Genomic DNA, 21,338 nt, shown 5'->3' with positions numbered 1-21,338 from the left:
TGAATGCAAACTTAACCGTAAGCGTTGAACAATAATAATCATCAAAAAAAATTTAAAATATGGGTTAGAATAGCCCAAGAAAAAACTGCAGTGAACATGCAGCATAAATACTGCAAAAACAAATCTTCTTGGCTGTTTCAGAGCTGCACTGCATATGGTGCTTTCCTTGCTCCCATTCCTAATGAGCACCCACAGAAAAAGAGCAAACATGGCACAAATGCCAGTGAATTGTGCTGGATGTTTATGTAAGTGTTCTTGAATTATATTTGCAGTCTCTGTGAGGCTTATGTAAAAAGCAAGTGCAGGCACTAAAAATGGACAGGCATGGAACTGCAGGCCAGCAATAGCCAAAACATGACGCCTAGAAAAGCAACTGGCTGCTGTAATCATACCCCATGGCAAAAAGAACGGTTAAGGGTACTATTTCCAGTCTAATTATATGCCCTTCTTATATTACATTGGTGCTGATGTAGTATCCACTGTCTGCTATATATTATGTGCTGTTCGGCCCTTCTCTGCTGTTAGTGATGCACTGCAGGATTTAAAATTTTCCAAGAAAAACAGGCACAATGAGTACCATTTCCACCCTGTGCTCCCCATGCAGACAAACTGTGTCATGATATGCAGACATGCACATAATGAGATACAGACAGGCAGCTAATGAACAGGACACAACCAATCAGCAGGCAGAACACTTGGGAGTGGTTTCCCAATATAAAAGGCACAATGCACTCACACTCCGCCTCTTTCCACTGGGGACATCTACAGAGTGAGTCAGGTGTATATATCACATAACATCTACAGCACGTGGCTAAGAGTTAGTCTGGTTCAGTCAGACAGAGAGATCACACTTGGGTTAGCAGAGAGTCGAACTCACAGAGAGCTGAGCTGACTGTGTGACAGGTTCAATAAATCAAATTGAACTAACTTCAAGGTCTGGAGTATATTTCAGTTATAGCTGCATCCAGTTGCAGCCTGTGTTATCTCAGTGTGCTTAACAGACAAACTGAAGATCAATTTGTGGTAAAAGCTAATTGACTAATACTCCACGTTTTTCAGCAAGGTGCAAGTCACTTCATGCAGGTGTGAGTAAACAACCGAGCAGGTGTGGAATGTATTAGGAACTAAAGGGGTGCAAAATCCTTCTACAATGCAGCAACGCTGCAAAGAAAAGGCATCAAAATACACAGGAGAATATAGTTTCAAATACACAGAGGGTACCCGATCACCTACGTGTGAGTGACTGACATTAATAAAAAAAATGCTTTAGTTCCAGGTCCCTGGATCCCAGAGCTGTCACTCTGTTTGTAAAGAGATCTGTTGTGTATATCTATTTCCCAATTCCTTTTATTCCACTGGTGTTCTAGGCAAGTGAGTTTATAAATCCCCAACGCTGTAAAGTGAACGACATGGATCATGGCCTTGTTTTTGGTTCCAGATAGATTACTAGTTCCTTTTTCAAAAATGATGTATTCCCCCCAAAGTTTGAGGGATGAATCTTTCCACCTTCAAGGTAATAGCGTGACTGTTGAATACAACAGAACCCCCGAGGGTGGGATTTTCCAGCCCTTTGTGCTGGCCGGATCGTCTGGTCCCGCTGTCAGAATTCCCTGCCAGTGGGGTGGGCAAGCCATACAAAATGCCATAGATTTCGGCAGGACCAGCAGATGCTACCAAAGGCCAATGGCAAATTGTCTCTGCCGTTCCACGTCATTGGGTGGGGTCAAATATTCCTGGGTCGAGGCTTCAAAATAGGTGAGGTGGGAAAGATTATTGGATCCATAATGATCCTTTTTGATTTATTGGTTACACTAAATGAAAGAAATATCTCCCTTACTGTGAAAGTTATGATGCTAATTCAGTGTTACAATCAATATGAATCCAAAGTATTTGCTTAGTTTAGTTCAATAAATATATATACAGCAGCCATTATAATTTTCCAAACTTCATTGCAAGATGACCTGATGAACTGAAAGTGGTGTGGGTTGGAAATGGACTTTGTCAGCTTAAAAAAAAAGATGTAATATTATTGACAATGTCAATGGGAGGTAGTTATGAATCTACAAAATTGATGGGCAGCAAAAGAGCGGCTGGCCTATTAAGTCTGCCCCATATTGAGGTTGGAGCAGCAGTGCTAATCGCTTATTTTCTCCCTCATTCCACATGCTCCCACCCCAACACAGCCATGTAATCTCCTGAGAGAGACAAATAAAACCCCAGGACCAATAAGGAAAAACATACTCTGGAAATTTCTCACCAAGCTCCTTAATTGATCAAAACTGCCCAGGAGAGTTTTTAATCAAGACTAGATTTTCAAAAATAAATTTAGAGTACCCAGTTTTTTTTTTCCAATTAAGGGGCAATTTAGTATGGCCAATTCACCTACTCTGCGCATCTTTTTGGGTTACTCGTCATGGGGAGAATATGCAAACTCCACATGGACAGTGACCCAGGGCCGGGATTGAACCCGTGCTGGCCTTTAAATCAATAATAGATGTTGTTATTTTAAGCTGGTAACACCTTCTGATTTTGAATTTTGAATAAAATTAGTATTCGTGTCAGCTAAACATGTTATGAGATTGTGATGTAAATAGGGTAGAACTGACTGTGTGATAGTATACAATGGATTATAATGAATCTGCAGCCATTTTACATCCCTCCCAGTTTCTGCATCCATTTCGGGAGAAATGCAGAACAGGTTGCTGTCTGGGCTATCAACCATTTTATACTATTGCACAGTCAAAATGTATTCACAAACCCTCTCTATCTGTAAAGCTTTGAAGATTGGGTAATTCTCCAGTATTAGATCAGTGCTGCCTCCAAAATTCGATTTATCTCAAGAGGGTACAGTTTCTCATTTCCCCTACTTTCTGCCAATGTAAAATACATGTTGCTTTTACCTGAATGTAAATAGTTTTGTACAGAGATTGTATCAAAATCATGCACAGTTAACTAGTGATTTTAGAATGAATATCAGACTTTTTTGATTTTTCCAATTAAGAGAGGAGCATGTGCATGTCAAGCCTTGATATACCTACCACTCATGACCTGGAATGGCTGAGCAATCTTATGTTTACTGATTATTATCTATACTGTTTTGATTCAAGTAAACCATGGTTCAAAACAGAAAATTATTTACATCAAATAATCACCTCATTAATGTCTCCTGAAGTTGGGTGTATTTGCCCTTTTCTCTACAAAGACCAACTAGACAAATTACAGTGTTTTCCAGGAGATGTTCAGTGTAATCCAGAATTTTTAAAGGAGGCTTACCACTTAGCTATTTATATGACGCACAAAATTGCATAATGCCTTCCAATTAGAGTACTGAGCTTGAAAATTAAATCACGTAGAGGCAAATGAAAATGATTGATTTTAATGGCAAGCTACCAATTCTTGGTTTTCATTTTTAAGTTAGAAGCCATTACTTTCTGTAAAATAACTGATTAAGTTTACGTGTAAATACATGTAAAATGTAACGTTACGGATTAAAATTAAATCAAAGTGCACATCTAAGATACAATATTAGCCCAGCAGCACTTTGAGCTATTTAAAGTAGCTGAATTTAATGATTTGAATCAGTCAAGTATTTTGATGTGCAAAAATACATAAAGATGATCATAAGATAAATTTGAATGAAGAAAACCATGTGGTTAATCTTAGCTGGTCTGTCCAGAATGATCCTACAATCTCTCCACTTCAACTTCTAGTCATCTTGGCAAATGATTCCAGAGCTTTTGATATTTTAGCCCCACCTTCAAATTTGCTCATGATACAAACCTCTGCATCTGGCTCAAATTTATTCATTAGGCATTGCAATCATACTGAAGAAATAAGGTATGTATTAAAAAAAGGACAAAGAAAAAAAAATTGCAAATGTGAACGGGTGAATGAAATGTTTATAATGCTTACCGTTATGGAATAGCTTATCCTCCACTAGTATTAAATGCAAATAGAGAAGTTCATAAAATGTGAGTTTCAACGATATTTGTTCGATTTTTCATTTATGCTTTAACATAAGGAAATAATTATTTACATTCTGTAATTCATAATATTTAGCCTTCATTCAGTTGGTTTTTATATTTACTACTGACTTTGAGCAGAATTTTTTGTGATTTTCACCATGCCAAATAGCACTTCAGCTTGTATTCATATTATAGCACTATAAAATGAATAGATGTGGAAAATAATGCAACAAAACATAATTACTGCTATTAAATGCACTTTGGATGTATATTTATATATTGTTGGAACATTAAAACTGTTGGTGTGTCTTTGAATGGCATGGAAAAATTAGTATAGATTAGTTAAACAGTGTACATATTGATTTTTTTAATCAGTTGCATAGCTTAAATCAATTAATGGTGGTGGAAGGGGAATGGAGAAATAGACTTTAAAAAATAAAATTAATAAATGTTAGTAGATTACTATATGACCAATCAATACAAGGGCTTTGTGGAACTGGATGACGTATTGGGATACCGATATTCAAGTCAGATGCTGTTTGCTAAATTATAAATGTCTGTAATTAAAATCCAGAGGCTGTTTCTATGAATGATTTAGTAAGTTATTTCATGTTTTGTCATGGCTGATTAACAACATTAAATTAACTTTTTCTTATTTAAGTCTTTGACTTTTCCATTTATTTCAAGGGCCATTGTCAACAGGAATTCTGGCTTGCGGACAAGTCATTCATGCAGATAAAAAGTTACTAATTTTAATTATTTTCAATTCGTTCATGGAATGTTGGCACTGCTGACTAGGCCAGCATTTAGTGCCCATCCCTAATTGCCCCTGAGAAGGTGAATGTGAACCATCGTCTTGAATCACTGCAGTCTATGTGGTGTAGGTATACCAACAGCATTGCTTGGGAGGGACATCCAGGATTTTGAAGACCATGATGGAGTTTCAATATAGTTCCAATTCAGATGGTGTGCGTAATGGAGAGGAATGTGCAGGTGGTGGAGTTCCCATATATCTACCTTTGTTCTTCTGAATGATAGAGGTCGCAGGTTGGAAAGGTGCTGTTGAGGACCCCTGGCAAGTTGCTGCAGTGCATCTTACAGATGGTACAAAGTGCTGCCACCATGCATTGGTGGTGGAGGCATTGCATGTTTAAGTTAGTAGATGGGGTGCCAACCAAGCAGGATATCTTGTCCTGGATAGTGGCAAGCTTCTGGAGTGTTGTTCGTGCTGCACTCATCCAGACAAGTAGAGAACATTCCATCACAAAACCTGTGCCTTGTAGTTGGTGGACAGGCTTTGGAATTCCACTGAATTCCCAGCCTCTGACATGCACTTGTGGCTACAATCTTCATATGGCCGGTCCAGTTCAGCTTCTGGTCTGGTAACTCCCAAGAATATTGGTGGTGGGTATTCAGTGATGGTAGTACCATTGAATGTCTTGGGGAAATGGTTACACTTTCTTATTGGGGAGAATTTAGTGAATGTCATATATGTGCATCATAAATAGGTTGAAAATAAATGTATACATTTTGATAATATAATTTATTTAACGATATTCAAGAGTGTTATCACAGTAAAGGTTATGATATTCTTAGGTGGTCATTATCACCTTCAGCTCAAACAACCTTCTCAATAGGACATCTTTTATCCACAGCAGTGATCATTATATCTGAGTGGGAAAGGTTAGATCAACTTTATATGGAAGGCCAACTATGTTTCCAAGACAAAATTATTTTATTCCCTATCAAGTACAATGGTTCTTAAACATTAAATTTATCAAAATTGTAGTATAATGTGAATTTTATCACTAATCTTTAATGTTTTATTTTAGCAACAACAGCCACTGGCAGCACACCACTTAGCCCTTCAGCAGCAGCTTATCCAGGTGCAGCAGCTTCAACAACAGCACATAATGACTATGCAGCGTTGTGGCTTGCTCACAGTCCAGTCCGGACAGCCGGCTCTCTCTCTGCAAACACTGGCACAAGGTAAGCAAGGAGATGGGTCTGTTTAAAACAGGCCTCCTGGTCGGGCTGCACAAATGGGAACTGCAAAGCCACAGCAGTTAAGTTGTTCAGGAGAGGGCAATTGAGCAGTGACAGGACACACCAGCGTATAATATGAAAGCTATGAATGAGACGATGCATGAAGTGTAATCTGTGCAGCAACACATCAGGGACACCCTTAGGTAATTCAGCAGCCATGTCATTGATTGATTTGAATAGTTGTATGTTACAGCTAGCCTGTTCCTTTGGTGTTTAAAGAGCATGTTTAAAGCCTAAGGGTGTCTATCTGCAAGCTATTGACCAAAGAACCTACCGAGTGGCTTCAGAGTTACAGTTTTACTGGCGCAGTAAACTAATAGCAGTGACACTTCTCCCTGTGGAACTGGGATTCTTTGGAAAGCAACTGAGAGTTTGTGCAGGCAGAAATACAAAGTAATTTTTTATCACTGCGATAATAGCCCAAAACCGATGTCATTATGAACCTTAAATCAACTTTATGCTTGCTTGAACATGGTCACCTGAGTATAGAGGTACAAGGACGAAAAAGGTTGAGCAACTGTTTGTCTTTCAACTAGTACTACCTGGGATTGGGAAATTGAGTTCTATGAGCAGTAATCAATCACATTTTCCAACAACATACATTTTACAAAGTAGTGTCCATTTCTTTTATAAGGAGGAACAACAGTGTAGGTATTTAAAACGAAATGAAAGAAATATAGTGGATCCTTTTCAGGATAATCCGATTAAAGACAACATGTGACCATCTTTCTTTCAGTAGAATATCATGTTATCAGCTAGCATGACTATTGACTTCTGTTTTAGCCATGCAAATAGTGGTTTTCTGGTCGGCTGTGGCAGTAATTGTTACCGCACAAGCAGTATTATTCACAATACTTGCTTAAAAATATTAATATTTCTGGTATCATATTTTCAAATGAAAGGACAGTGCAAAGGAATAGGACAATCAGTTGTGACCTTTCTGGTTTATGTGCTAGACTAACGCTTGGAAGGCTGTTCTACTGTCCTGCTATAATTCACTATTCTTTGATATGCAAACTATCTGGCCAGGACATGTAAAAATCCTATCAGTCTCATTTCACACTTCTTAACCACTTAAACTCTCTGGAGTCTATAGCCTTATTAGACCTACACTCTCCAATGCTACCGTAATTAAAATCTTTAGCAATAGTTTAGTAAAGTAAAGATATTTTGGCTGATCACTTTGAGATTATTATCCCATCCTTGCACCCAAACTGAAAATAATAAATTAGATTTTGACCTGGTATTCTTCCTGATCTGAAGTGCTTGAATATTTAATTGTGATTTGTAATTAAAATATAGTTAGAACCACAGTTTTTTTTTGCTTTCTGCTTTCAAATTTGCACATTGGTTTTTGAATGAAATCAAATTTTAATGATAAAGACAGGTGATTAAAAAATAATTACTGACATAATATTCTAATTTCGTAGTAAAATTATAAAAGGCCTTTGAATATGGTGCAAATGAATTGGTTACATTTACAGCACATTATTTTCAATTATGCTTTTTATATTTAAAGAGGAATGCATTTTCCATTAATATATTGCAAAATATCTGTGATAATAACTAATTGCTTTGATTTTAAAAGGAGAAGTGACTGTGCAGAGCAGTCTGGTTATGTTGAAATTTGAACAGATCAATTATAGCATACATCTGAAGAATTTACTTTTAATTATCAACACTAACTGAATATACAGAGGGTTACACTGTATCTTGTTAGAAGTATTGCAACACACAGGAATATAGTTAGGAATTGTCTAATTAACATCAGACCTTGTTTACATACACTTTGGTATTTTAATTAGTGTGTGAAGAAGGATAAATCTGCTGTTCATGGATCTAATTATACAATATGGAACTATTGCTGTTTGACACAGGCATGACTCCAACAGAACTGCAGCAGCTGTGGAAAGAAGTGACTGGAGCTCACACGATGGAAGAAAGTGTAACCAAAAATGGCAGCCTAGACCTTTCTACTAGTTCAATTTGCTCTCCTGCTCCACCACCTAAGACCTCACTACCAGTAACCCTGATGAACGGACAGTCTACGGGTCACACTCCAAAAAGGGAATGGTAGGCGTTAATAAGACATTATTCGCCACTGATCCAACTAATTTGTTTTATCTCATAAGTCCTTTTATAGCCCTCACTTGTCTGACTGGTGGTATCTCCATTCATTCATCATAATCTATTATGTGTAATGATGCCTGATTATCCTGCTAGTATTTCGCTTTATATGAAAAAAATGAGACCTCAGAAGAATTGTGTGGGTAAGTAGCCATGCAGTGCTAATGGGATTCTGCACAATGTTCTCGGACAATGTTTTGTTGTTGCCCTGTTTCCTAAAGAGTGGCATATCAATATAATGGCCACTATCATCCACAATACAACTCGTACTAATGCCATGAGTTTGCTTGATAACTTACTTTTCATTACAAATATTCAGAATCCAGTTAAATCATATGGCAACATGCAGAACCTTGTCTCTCGCCTCCAACTCTGTAGGATTGCATACTTAGAAGTTGTAAGTACATTTGTGCAGCTTTATATCACTTCCTCGTGATATCCCCAAGCATGTTACAGCCAATATATTAACTTTGAAGTGTAGTGACTGTTGACTTATAGGCAAACAATTGTGCACTGTAATGTTCATCAAACAGCAAATGATTGAATGATTAGATGTCCATTTTTAGTAATGGTACTTGAGGGAAGGGTGTTGGCCTTGACAACAGAGAATTCTGCTATGCTTTCAAATTGTTAGAGCAGATCCTTCACGCCCTCCTATGGGGGTACATTAGATATCAGTTTATCACCTGAAAGAGAGTATAAGGTCTTTCAAAGATGTTGGGTGAAAAAAATATATCCAGCCTGATTAATTTATTTAGAAAATGAATATTTTCATTGACAACACAGCCTCGTATACAATGGAATGATTGGAGGAAGTAGAGCAGAGGTGAAAGTAAGGTCGCAGATTTCAGCAGTTTATATATAAAGGCACAGAAAATAATTGGAAAGACACATGAGAGGGTGACATGAACAAGAAGGTGAAGGAGGTTGGAAAATACCTGGAAGCTAGACCAAAATCATAGGCGTCAGAAAGACGCAAGAGCTGCGGCTCTTAAAGAGGCAATCGCAATTCTGGAAATCAAAGAACAACAATCAAGTTGAAGAAATCTTCAAAATGCTGACCCAAATGTCCTCATATTGGAGATGTGAAGCAGAGATGCCGGTTTGTGGCCAAAGATTTCCCAAGAATGTGGAGGAGGTGTTTGTGACAGGAAATTGACAAGCTTGCTGGAGCAAACAAGGTAAACCCAATATGTTCCCTTGACCCACCTTTGCAGTCACTTTCCAAGTGTTGCACTCCTTCATTCATTGATAATGGGCTTAATTCCATCTTGTAAATCTATGGTTCACACCATGGTCGTCAATTCTGTATTAAGCATTGCCTGATCTAGCTCAGGAGCCCCACTCTGGCTCTGCTGCATTTATTGCAGAGCAAAACAGAGGGCTGAAAAGGTGCATGATTTGCTGCCCTCTTTTCTCTCGGCCCTTCCAAACAGTCAATCTCGAGAGGCCACAACTGTCAAGACGCTGTCTCACACAGTTATCAGTATCATATCTCGCTTGCAGGTGTCTTTGTAGTGGGCTAAAGTTGCAATCCTGTCTCAATGTAGTGCATGTTCTGGTTGCAATGAGAGTAGTTGTTACTAAATGGGGAACGGTTAGAGCATTATTCTTAAGTATGCATAGTTCACTAGGGGAAGGGGAGAGTAGTAACCTTATATTAAGGAAAGACTGGCTGAGGATTCCTCCTTTACCCAGTTAATGAGCAGCACATTGTAACATAGTGGAGGTATGGGCACCCAGGAAGTTATGATCCGGTGACCAATTCACTGTACAGAAGGCCTTGGGGTATGCAGCTGTCATCCATCCAAGGAATGTGGCTAAGCCAGTGCAGACATTATTGGCTTAGCAATGAATACATGCTGTTGGAATTAATATGCTCCACTACCTCCGAGTTGGTGGCCTGGTCCTTCATAAGATGCCGAGGATATACCTGAGACAGCAAATGTGGAAACTGTTTAGCCTCTTCTCCTGTCACCTGGGGTGGCACAGTATTTAGCACTGCAGCCTCATAGCGCCAGACACCCGGGTTCAATTCCAGTCTTGGGTGACTGCATGGGAGTTTGCACTTTCTCCCCGTGTCTGCGTGGGTTTCCTCTGGGTGCTCCGGTTTCCTCCCACAGTCCAAGGTTGTGCAGGTTAGGTGGTCTGGCCATGTGAAATTACCCCTTCGTGTGCAACGGTGTGCAGGTTAAGTGGGATTGCAGGGGAATGGGCCTAGATAGAGTGCTCTTTCAGATGATTCGTGCAGAGTCGATGGGCTGAATAGCCACCTTCTGCATTGTAGGAAATCTATTCTGTCATATATTGTCCAGATCCCACCATTTGTCGAGGATTGCGCTGAAAACACAGACTTGATAGACTCACAGTTTGATGCTCTCAGCCAGCTTGCTGTTAATTTATTTATTACCCTCAGAATAACAGAAGAGCCATAGGTGAAAATAGGGCAGTGATGAGTGGATATTCTACTGAAGTCATTGCTTGCTTTCCAAGTCTACTGTCTTGAATCTCTGAAGCTCAAGGAAGAAAGATTTTGGAGATCTACCATATGGGGGAGTTCAGTGCAATTTAAGAGGGCCTGCGTTACATGGCACAAGTCACTAACTCCTATGTCCTTTAGTATAGATATCCAGAAAACTAAAATAAATAATTTGCAGCACGACTGCAGTATGTAATGGCACAATGAACATCAGCATCTGTCCCACCTCAGTCAGACATAGTATAGTGTATTCAGCAACTCAGCTCTTGATCATTATCATACAAGCCTTGGAGAGCAGTTCAGCAAAAGTGATGGCAACCAACTTCCAAGAAATTTTGAAAAACATCTCTTAAGTTGTCTAGACTGTAACTGAAATAAAACATCAGCAACTTTTTAAGTCCCTTTCACATAATAACTCATATCAAGGTGCCAGTTGTCTCCATCTTCTTCCTGGTCTGTCTGCTGACACCCCGATTGCCCCCTTTGTGTCTTACCCCAATCAGGCCTCTCCTCACCCTCTGGTCCCAGGACTTTAGCTCAGGAATGTTGATGCACTTCCTGCTCAGTTCACTGCAGCTCTTGTCACTGCAAGGACTGGAGAGATGCTGGCCCATCTGATTGGCTTGCAGCTCTGTAAGGCAGCATTTCTCCCAAGTAAGGGGTGAACATCCCAGCTGCAGCCAGTTGAGGCCCATTCGATTGTGCCAACGAGAATTTTAAAGTTGACATTGGAAGCCAATTTCTGAGCTGGAAGCCAATTTTGGATAGTGAGTTCAAGGGTGAACTTGGTGCTGTTTAGAACATAGCAGCAGATTTTTCTGATGGCACGTAAAGAAAGTGGCTTCATTCTTCTCAACAGTTAATTGAAAGAAGTTCCTGGCTGTTCATGTGGGACAAGCAGTTTGGGAATTTAAATGCAGTTGTAGTTTTCTGCAGCTGGGTGTTGCTAGCGTAGGTGAGGAGTTGTTTTATTTTAAATGAAGCTTCCAAGGAATCAGGCACATCTTAATTGAAGGTTCTTTTATTTTTCTGCCTTCATAGCAAGTTCACATAGTGTCCTATTGGGCTCCCACCCACCAACACCCTGAATCCCTCTCTCCTTTCCCCTCTCTCCCCACCACCCCCTTCCTTTCCCTTCTGTTGGTACAGAGGCGAGGGTATCTGGTCTCTCCAGCACAAAGTTTAGGGTTTGTGCCATTTGTTTTTTATAGATATGTGTTGTGAACTGTTTTAATAATCAGTATCCACCCCCTCTCCCCATACATTAGTACTATGGGGAGGGTACTTGTGTTTCTCCAACACAAAATTAGTGTTTGTACCATTTGGCCTTGTATATATTTTTTACTGTTTTAATAAAAAGATATGGGGCGGCACATTGACACAGTGGTTAGCACTGGTGCCTCACAATGGCAGGGACCCGGATTCCAACCTTGGATGATTGTCTTTGTGGAGTTTGCATTTTCTCCCCATGTCTACATGAGTTGCCTCCGGATGCTCTGGTTTCCTCCCACAGTCCAAAGATGTGCAGGGTAGGCGGATTGGCCATTGCTAAATTGCTCCTAAGTGTGCAAAGATGTGCATGTTAATTGGGGTAACGGGGATAGGGTGGGGCAGTGGGCCTACGTAGGGTGCTCCTTCAGATGGTCAGTGCACGTTCACTGGGCCGAATGGCCTCCTTCTGAACTGTAGGAATTCTGAGGTTCTATGGTTAGCGTATAGATCGAGGTGTCAAAGATAGATTCTTGAAAACCACCCAATCTCATGGTGTAGGGGCACAAAGAGAAGCAATTGTAGGTGATTCTCTGGCTATGTGGGAATGGAACTAGGTGAATGTCTGTACTCCCACTGTTCTGCACTCCCTGATAGGTAGGAATTGATTTGAATCTGCTCTCATTGTGCTGATCTGTCTCCTGATAACTATTCAAGGTAGTTTTTTGTCCCAGCCAGCCCCTCTGAAACCCTATCCATATAATAATAACAATAATCTTTATTATTGTCACGTTGAGGACACAATATATTTGCTCCTGCCAAGAGAGGCTGCCTGAAAGCCCTGGGACTCCAAAGGCCAATGTGAGGACCACCAGGCTCATGATACCGCACTTGTAATCGAGTGCCACTGCTCCTTCTTCCTCCGCATTCTTCAAAGTTAATGTTTCAAACAAAATTATGGGCTTTCAAAACTTGTGTGCTTTTCTTTTTGTTGGGTAGGTAACTTGACCTTTTTCATTAGGCTCACATCTGGTGCACCTTAACATAGGTGCTCAAGAAAGCTTGAGGTAGATAACAATTTCTGAGGCAGCAGCTTTTTCCCTCACTAACATGCCAGGAGCAAACACGAATCACTTCGGGGGTAGCTGGATCTTTCACTAGCAGCCACTTCTACTGGAATCCACTGTGCATTTTAGAATAGATATAATTCTGACCGACTTTAAAAATTCAGATCCACCAGACTCCACTTCCAAAGATATCAGTGTTTTGAGTAACTAGGTTGTTTTACATAACTGAAGCATGAAAATAATTTACAATGTACTGTGCCTAGGTTAGAACAATATTTTATTTCCATAGCAAAGTAACAGGTTTATATTTATTCTCATCATATTGGAACTGCTGACAGAACTAATATTCCTGAGATTTTATTGACCTCAAATGCTTCATCTTTTCACTTAATTTTGCCAATTACCGAAATGAAATATAGATCATTTCCAACGGGATCCCAACGTCCTCTCGTGGAAAAAAAATATAATGTTTAGCCTTCTATCAATCTTACTATTGTAATATAACGAAGGTTTTTGACAAAATTCACAATTGATTATATTGAACAAATGGGGTTAAATCTTGCAATGAATTGAGGTCAGAGAGGAGGAGGTAATGTGCAGTTAGTTTTGAATTTTTTCCCCCTTTTGTTTTGTACATGGTAGGTATATGCTATCCATTTGCTCAAAGTGATTAAATTACAACTGTGTCCATAAGTAAAGCACAAGAGTAACTGAGGAAGGGTGCCCACAACTGCACTTAGAGCTTTGGTTGCAGTTTTGTCAGGCATTATGGTGCCTGACCAGATTTCACATGACACATGAAACTGTTCGTGTATAGCTGAATAGTGCTCAATTCTATTATAAACGAAGACAAGTCGAGGGGCAAGCACCCAATCAGTGGGACACATCATATTTTGTCACTGTGAAAAATATTACTATTATGATGTTTGTATGATTAGGGACTGAGGGTGCGATTTAACCACCACGTTGCACCCGGCATGGATCTGGGGCTGCGGTTAAATAGCGAGAAAGACCAAAATCGAGATTTGTGACAGCTACAAATCAGTTTGCCATCTAACCAGCCCGCTCCCCATGGCGGGTTCTAGATCTTGCCCAAATATGCCGTACAAATCATTAAGCCCAGTTAGCACCAATCTCCATCTCACCAGTGAGATTGAAGTTGAATATTAACGGCCTCCCGGGAATTAACCAATTCCCCAGCAGGAAATTGCAGGGGCGCTGTTTAATATTCCTTTTTAAAAGTGTGATGCAGGTGCAATGGATGTTCCTGCCTCCACCTGATGTGCGTCAGAAACTGTGTGGTGCTCACCAGATTGTGTCCCACTAGACTGTCTACTAATGTCACCCACTGAGGTATGTGTGGGATGATAGCTGTGATGCCTCGATGATGGTCTCCTTGGAGCTCTCCTTCGAGGTGCTCTCTTGGGTGGTAGGCATGGAGGGGGATCGACTCTGGATAGGCCGGACCCATCAGATGGAGATCCTGCGAGACAATGGTCATGTGGTCATTGATAATTTTGTCTGACATGAACAACTTACTTAAGTTCATCTGTGAGAAGGGACAGTGGATCCTCACCATTGCGGTGCAGGCAAACCTTACTGTCAGTGACTGCTCTCTCCTCTGTCAATCCCGCGACCTCCAGGGCCCGTTCCCATAGAGGGTGAGCCCCTTCCCGCCCCCCAGGTCTTGACCTTTCACACCTATTATGGGCTCGCTTCTCCTGTGGGAACAAAGAGATGACACTGTGAGCTGCATTGCACTCTTGAGGGAGCAGGGGGATCTATGGTATGCAGCATGTGTGGGCACCTCATTTGGACATGAAAGGGATGTGCTGGTGGGTGCCAGGGGATGCTGAGGAACAAGTATGAATATCGGATGTGGTGCAGGGTGCAAGGAGACAGCCAAAAATTTGGGGCTGGCGGGGGGACGGTTGGGGATTTAAGGGGTGGCATGCGTAACTGATGCCAGATGAGATGGGATAATGTGCACTTGCAGCTCGGTGGAGATCGGTGGTCTTCAGTGGGCATGCTGCCCGAACTGCTTCCAGTGTCATTGGTGGCCCTGCAGCTGGGCCTCTGACCCCCTTGGCGGAACAGGATGTCCATTCTTGCCTCCACAGTGTCCAGAAGCCTGGCCAGGTCATAATCCCCAAAGTGAAGAGCAGGTCTGTGTGCTGTAATGCTTGTGTGTTGACTGAGTGAGTGCTGAGGGAGCGTTTAAAAGCAGCCCCCCCTTGTTAATGGCAAGAAGCTGAGATGTGAGTCTGGCGATTCAGACAGCGAGGCAGCCAGTAGTGCCAAGAAGCTCCTGGAGCAAATTTCGGCACTAAATGCTGTTAAATGCCGGTCACAATCTCGTTAACGCGGCTTTCAGGAAACACAAACGAGTCTTAGAAATTGTTCCGTTAAATCTTGCCCTTGGGGCAGGATTCTCCGGGGCCCGAGGATTCTCGGTCTTGCCAGCCGGCCAATAGAGTTACCCATTGTGGGCAGCCCCACGCCGTCAGGAAATCCCCGGGCTCCCTGCGAAACGGAGAATCCAGCCCATTGTCTTTAATTTATGGTAAAATAAAAGGTCATGTGACCTGTTCTAAAGTCTGCCTAACAATAGGTTGAGGTGAGGGGGCTGTTAAAGATTAAAGATAGGCCTGGAGTGCTTTGCTGGGACCAAGATGTAAGGTTTGGAGACAGTGGCAGCAGCATTTGTGTTTACAATGGTAAGACTGCTAGTCCCCCAACTTCCTGGAGGTGTTGAGAATGTCAGATTGTTAATTGTCAATTTAACTCCAGCATAGGATAGAACTGGGGTCTAATGATTAACAAATCAACAAACCAGAGGCTGGTTTAGAACAGTGGACTAAATAGCTGGCTTATAAAGCAGAACAAGGCCAGCAGCGTGGGTTCAATTCCCGTACGAGCCTCCCCGAACAGGCGCCGGAATGTGGCGACGAGGGGCTTTTAACAGTAACTTCATTTGAAGCCTATTTGTGACAATAAGCAATTTTCATTTCATTTCAACATTTCTACCAAGACACAAGCCCATGTGATTCATGTTACCATGGAAATGGGGTTGGAAAAGGGAAGGGTTTCTAGGATATTCCTGGAAACGCTCAAAAGGTTGGTCTGCCAGGATCTGGGCGAGAGAGAGAGCAGCTAGAGATCAAAAGCCTCTCTGGTACACCACACAGGAATACAGGTGAAAGCATGTGCTCCAACTAGCAAATTCATGAGGAGTAAAAACAAGGCTGGAAGATTGCATTTGAGGAATAAGCTCTGGGGAAAAACCTCACTGTGAAAGATAGTTCTGAGATTAAAAGTTATCAGGCTTAGAAAGCAAAGGAACAGAAGTAAACCCTTGTGAGGTAAGAATCACCTTGGACTGGTTCCAGGAGACTTGAATATCATCTTGACGGACAGTGTAAAGTAAATCTGTGAAGTGCGTTTTTGGTAATATAAAATAAAAAAAGTGGAATGTCCTGTTTTGTGGCGTTTGTCTGCAAAAGACAGTGTTTGATCTATAGAACTTTTAAACCGTTGGTTACTTTAAATGTGAAATCATGTGTCATCCTCTCAGCTATTAACTGAATGTTCAGATTTTTAAAAAACATTTATCAGTCTCTACGAGGATCGGAATAAAAAGGACACCTTTCCTGGGATTCCTGGATAGCATCATTGATGTATTCTTAGAGGAAGCGTTAGTTTTAAAATCGCTTTTGTTCTTTGGTGGACTGAATACGAAAACATCAGTTTCTGCCCCATATTCCACCCAGAATTCTTCAGCGCCAGCTCTGGGCTTTGGAGTTGCGGCAATCTGTTAAGGAGATAAATAATCTGATTTGGCACAATGCTCCTACTCTCCTCTTTAATTTGTCTTACACAAGGAAAATTATAATTAAATCATTTAGGGTAAAACCCTTGAGCGTCTGGGAGGAAAACGTTTTTATGGACATCGCTGGTGAAGACCAACATCCGTATTGCGCTGCAAAGATATTTATCCACCGGCATTATTAAAAGAAAAGAGGGGGAGGGAATAACATTTCTGCATCATTTGTACGGCAAATGGAATTGTTCAGTTCGAAACCTTTAAAACTAAATAATAAAAGTGGCTGGTTGCGATCTAAAAGGCTATGGGAGAGCTAAAGCAAATTATATTAAAATGTACAACCCCCCCCCCCCGGGCCCGACCAAAAATAAGTATGATAATTTTGGTTGTAGAGGAGGTAAAAAACATTGTAAAGTTATTCATATAGGTACTATCAAGCATACCAGAATGTCACTGGGCACTGGTGGGTGATTTTACTGCATATTACTGTTGACTGAACAAAGCTGTTGCTTGATCACAACAGCTGTTGAAATAAGAATAGTGAATAGGAAAATAGTCCACATTGAATATTGCTGGTAGGAACATTGAAACTATAATATGGCAGAAGAGATAAAATAATGTAATATTAAAATTGATCGTTTACATATTTTACCTCAGAGGTCAGATACTGCCTTTTACAATACATGTCTTGAATACCCATGACTGTTTAAGCTGATTAAAATTTAGTGCGTACACATTATGCTCAACATAGATTAATTCTGCACAGCTTTTCTGAAGTCCCTACAATACTCCTGTTCTGCATAGTCTAGATAAATTCTGCAAATGCTTCTTTTCTCAGTTTGGATGTTCTTAATAACAGCATGCTTGGTGTGAATCAACGATAACAACAACTTGCGTTTATATAGCAATTAGAAAACAAAATATGATACCGAACTACATAAGTAGATGTAGATTGGCCTACGGAATAGATTTCACGAAATGCCTTAAAAGAGGAAAGCAAGACAGAGCGGTGGAGACGCCTAAGGATGATGATGCAGGGCATACGGCTTAGGTAACTGAAGGCAAAGTCATCAATAACGGTGCAATTATATTCAAGGCCTCAATGACTACCATCCGGTGGCCCTGACTTCAGTCGTAATTAAGTGCTTCGAGAGGTTGATCAAGAAGCGCATCACCTCCATACTCACAGAGAATGCTTGATCCACTGCAATTCGCATACCGTCTCAACCGGTCCACAGCAGACGCCATTTCCCTGGCCCTACACTCATCTCTAGAGTTTTTTGACAACAAGGACTCCTACATCAGACTCCTATTTATTGACGACAGCTCGGCCTTCAACACCATAATCCCAGCCAAGCTCATATCAAAGCTCCAAAACCTAGGATTTGGCTCCCCACTCAGCAACTGGAGTCTTGATTTTCTGACCAACAGACCACAATCAGTAAGAATGAACAACAACACCTCCTCCACACTAGTCCTCAATACCAGGGCCCCGCAAGGCTGTGTACTTAGCCCCCTACTCTACTCCCTGTACACATATGACTGCGTGGCAAAATTTGGTTCCAACTCCATCTACAAGTTTGCTGACGATACGACCATAACGACGAGTCAGAATACAGGAGGAAGATAGAGAACCTTCCGATAGATATTTTCCCTTCGAGTCTTTATCTAATTCAACAAAGATCATTTTCTTCAAAGAATTCCAAATTATATTCCTATTTGTACTGAGTTTATGTAATAAACAAAATATTACATTGTGAATTTTAATACTTGCCCGCTTGCAGATCTATTTACTAAATCACACTATGTGTTCTTAATGTATAATTGTCATTTTAGGAATGATTCTTTTGAACAAGTATGGTTGAATACTTTTGTGAATGCTTCAGCAGTTTCTGATTGCACTGCAGTTATGACTTGTTATGCAATATATCTAAAAGTAATTATACATTTTGTAGAAAAGCTGTTACAACACCTTCAATTAAATACTTGTGGTACAGCATTATTTGCATCTAGAGCAAATTTTATTTTGGTGATATCATGCAGTTTCAGTTCACAAATCAAAAAATATTTGCTGGGTTCGGAGTCTGTCGGTATTAGTGTGCATTTGACCTAGCTGAAAATATTAAATATGTTCTTGGAACCCCGATGGCCAGTTCAAACTCTCAGAGATTTGATAGCACAGGTGGTGCTAATATAGGACAGACCCCTAGGCACTTGTACAGATTGTAAGCGGTCTGAGTCCATATGGCAATATGTCCCACTCTGCAAAAGGCACTGGAGTTGTGCCTGCAGGTGGAGTGGTCAGTGTAATATATGCAAAAGGCAATCTTTAACCATTGCCATGCTGACTAAACAAAGAGAAAATGGGTTCCCAATCTGCTCAGCTATGTTTCTTTGTGTGATTAGATGTCAACATTTCTTTCGTTCAAACTTGTGAATCTATGTAGTCACCACCACAACCTTTCTGATTTCCTCCCCAAAACGTTTCTGCAACAGAGTCGGAGCTTTGCTGATATATTAACAGTCACGGCAAAGGAAGCGGCACGGCCGAAAGATCGAGCATGACATGAGGAGATCTCCCCCCCCCCCCCCCCCCCCCCCCCCCAGCATTTTCCGTTTTTTCAGATTCCAGCATCCACAGTAATTCGCTTTTCTATTTTTGACATGAGGGCCGGTCAGCAGCGCGAAAAGGGGGCGTCGTAGAAGAGCGAGGCCATTCAGCCCCCACACGCATCCCTGGACCCTTAACTTTACCTTCAGTCAAAGAAGGCAGAGGGAGGAGAAATGTCCAAGATTGGTAGAAAAACAGACGTGAAAAAGGGGGTTAACGGAAGTCTTGACGGTGAGTGAAAAAGTCAGCGCAGGAACTGTAAGGAAAGCAGAGGCTGCAGCACAAGGGGACGCCGCATCGCTCACTGCAGAAGAAATGACCAAGGTGATGGCTGTGGAACTTGAAAAACACTGTTCACAAAGCACATGGAAGCGATGAAGAAGCAGATGGGGGTGGTATTGAAAATGCTGGTGGAGGAGGCGATTGCCCCGGTGTGGGCGACAGTATCAAGCGCAGTGGCGGAGGTGCAGAAGCAAGGTGAGGCACTGAAGGAAGTGGAAGAGGCATTATCGCAGCACAGTGATCAACTCACCTCAATGGGGAAGGAGTTGCGGAGGGTGATAGAGACCAACAAAGGTCTGCGAGCCAAATGGAAGACCTGGAAAACAGATCCATGCGACAGAATCTGAGGATTGTGGGTCTGCCCGAAGGGGTGGAAGGCCCAAGGCCGACGGAGTATTTTGCCTGAGGAAGAGTGACGATCCCTCCCGATATGAACTGGATCGGGCTCATTGGTCGTGGAGGCCTATACCAAAGGCGAGTGAGCTGCCAAGAGTAGTAACTCTGTCTTTCCGTAGGTATAGCATAAAGGAGAAAGTCCTGTGCTGGGCAAAACAGAAACGAGAGGTGCAGTGGGCTGGAGCTGGTATACGTATAAAGCAGGACTTTACAGTGGAGCTGGTGAGGAGGCAGGCTGCCTTCAGCTGGGTGAAGAAGACACTGTACATCAGCAAGGTGCAGTGTGGCACAGTATATCCAGATAAGTTGAGGGTGACCTACAAATCCAAGGACTTCTATTTTGGGACGGCGGAAGCAGCCGAAGAGTTTGCGAAGGCGGGACTGTGGCAGAATTGAGAAATGGGTCGTGTACCGATGTAGCCTCATGTAACTTTATTATTTCACTGCGTGTTGGTGTATGTACTAAATGAGTCGACACTGTATATATTTGGACAAGGGAAGAGATTGGACTTTCATTTGCAATGATGGTTCTTTGGGGCTTGGGTATGTATGCGGGGGTTGTGTGCTAAAGGGGATTTCTTGGTTTTCCTGGGACCGGGCAAGGGGGAAGGAGACCAGGGCAGGGGCCTCCATGCTGGCCGTTTTAAGCTGGTCAGTGAACGGGAGTGAGGTGGGAGGAGGGGCTGCGGCCGTCGGAGCCTGGTAGAACAGGTTTTGGTGAGTCTAGCCGGGGTGAAAAGTTGGGGGAAGGAACTGAGGTTTTGGGGAGGAGTTTACAAGAGGAAGTGGAGGAGTCTAGGGTGGGGGGTGGGGGGGGGGGGCTACAATTTATGGGTGCCATTCACGGTACTCATTCTGGGATTGGATGGCATTGAATATTTGGGGGTTGGACTGTATATGTCAATGGTAACCATAGGCGATTCCTTTTTCTTTTTCCTTGTTTTATTTGATGCTTATATTGACATGCGGGCCGTTGTTTGGGGGTTGGTGGGAGGATGGGATCATTGTTGATAAGGGGATTGACATAGTATTTGTTACTGTTTACTGTTTGTTGGTGGGGTGTAAATTCTGAAGAAAGTGTGAAAATGGAGAATAAAAATATTTTTTAAAAACTTGTGAATCTATAATTTATGTTATAAATTTCATAACTGGTTGTCTTTTGAGAATGCAAGATTGCAAGTAAAATCTCCTGCTGAAATAATGGATGGAATGTAATGTTCCTGATGTGGGTCTAACCCCCATTAGTTGGAGAGCCAGTGAGATACCCGTGTCGCTTCTGTGGGGAGTCCAGATAGAATTAAGTGCCTGTCAAGCTGTTAACCGACCGACCTTG

The 21,338-nt window shown here is 41.6% G+C and overlaps 1 protein-coding gene across 18 annotated transcripts in view; it reads left to right on the top strand.

The window, feature by feature from the left end:
* Positions 1 to 21,338, top strand: part of foxp1b (forkhead box P1b) — a 645,688-nt gene that overhangs the window by 495,934 nt on the left and 128,416 nt on the right. For all 18 annotated transcript variants that reach the window (XM_038810651.1, XM_038810658.1, XM_038810652.1 and 15 more), the window contains 2 exons: positions 5,798 to 5,954; positions 7,889 to 8,084. In XM_038810651.1, coding sequence (XP_038666579.1) covers positions 5,798 to 5,954; positions 7,889 to 8,084 — 353 coding nt within the window. The remainder of the gene's footprint in view (positions 1 to 5,797; positions 5,955 to 7,888; positions 8,085 to 21,338) is intronic.

Source organism: Scyliorhinus canicula, chromosome 11, assembly GCF_902713615.1.
Source record: "Scyliorhinus canicula chromosome 11, sScyCan1.1, whole genome shotgun sequence".
Classification (NCBI taxonomy): domain Eukaryota; kingdom Metazoa; phylum Chordata; class Chondrichthyes; order Carcharhiniformes; family Scyliorhinidae; genus Scyliorhinus; species Scyliorhinus canicula.
The sequence above is the reverse complement of the archived record's forward strand: the minus strand, read 5'-3'. Positions and strand labels throughout refer to the sequence as shown.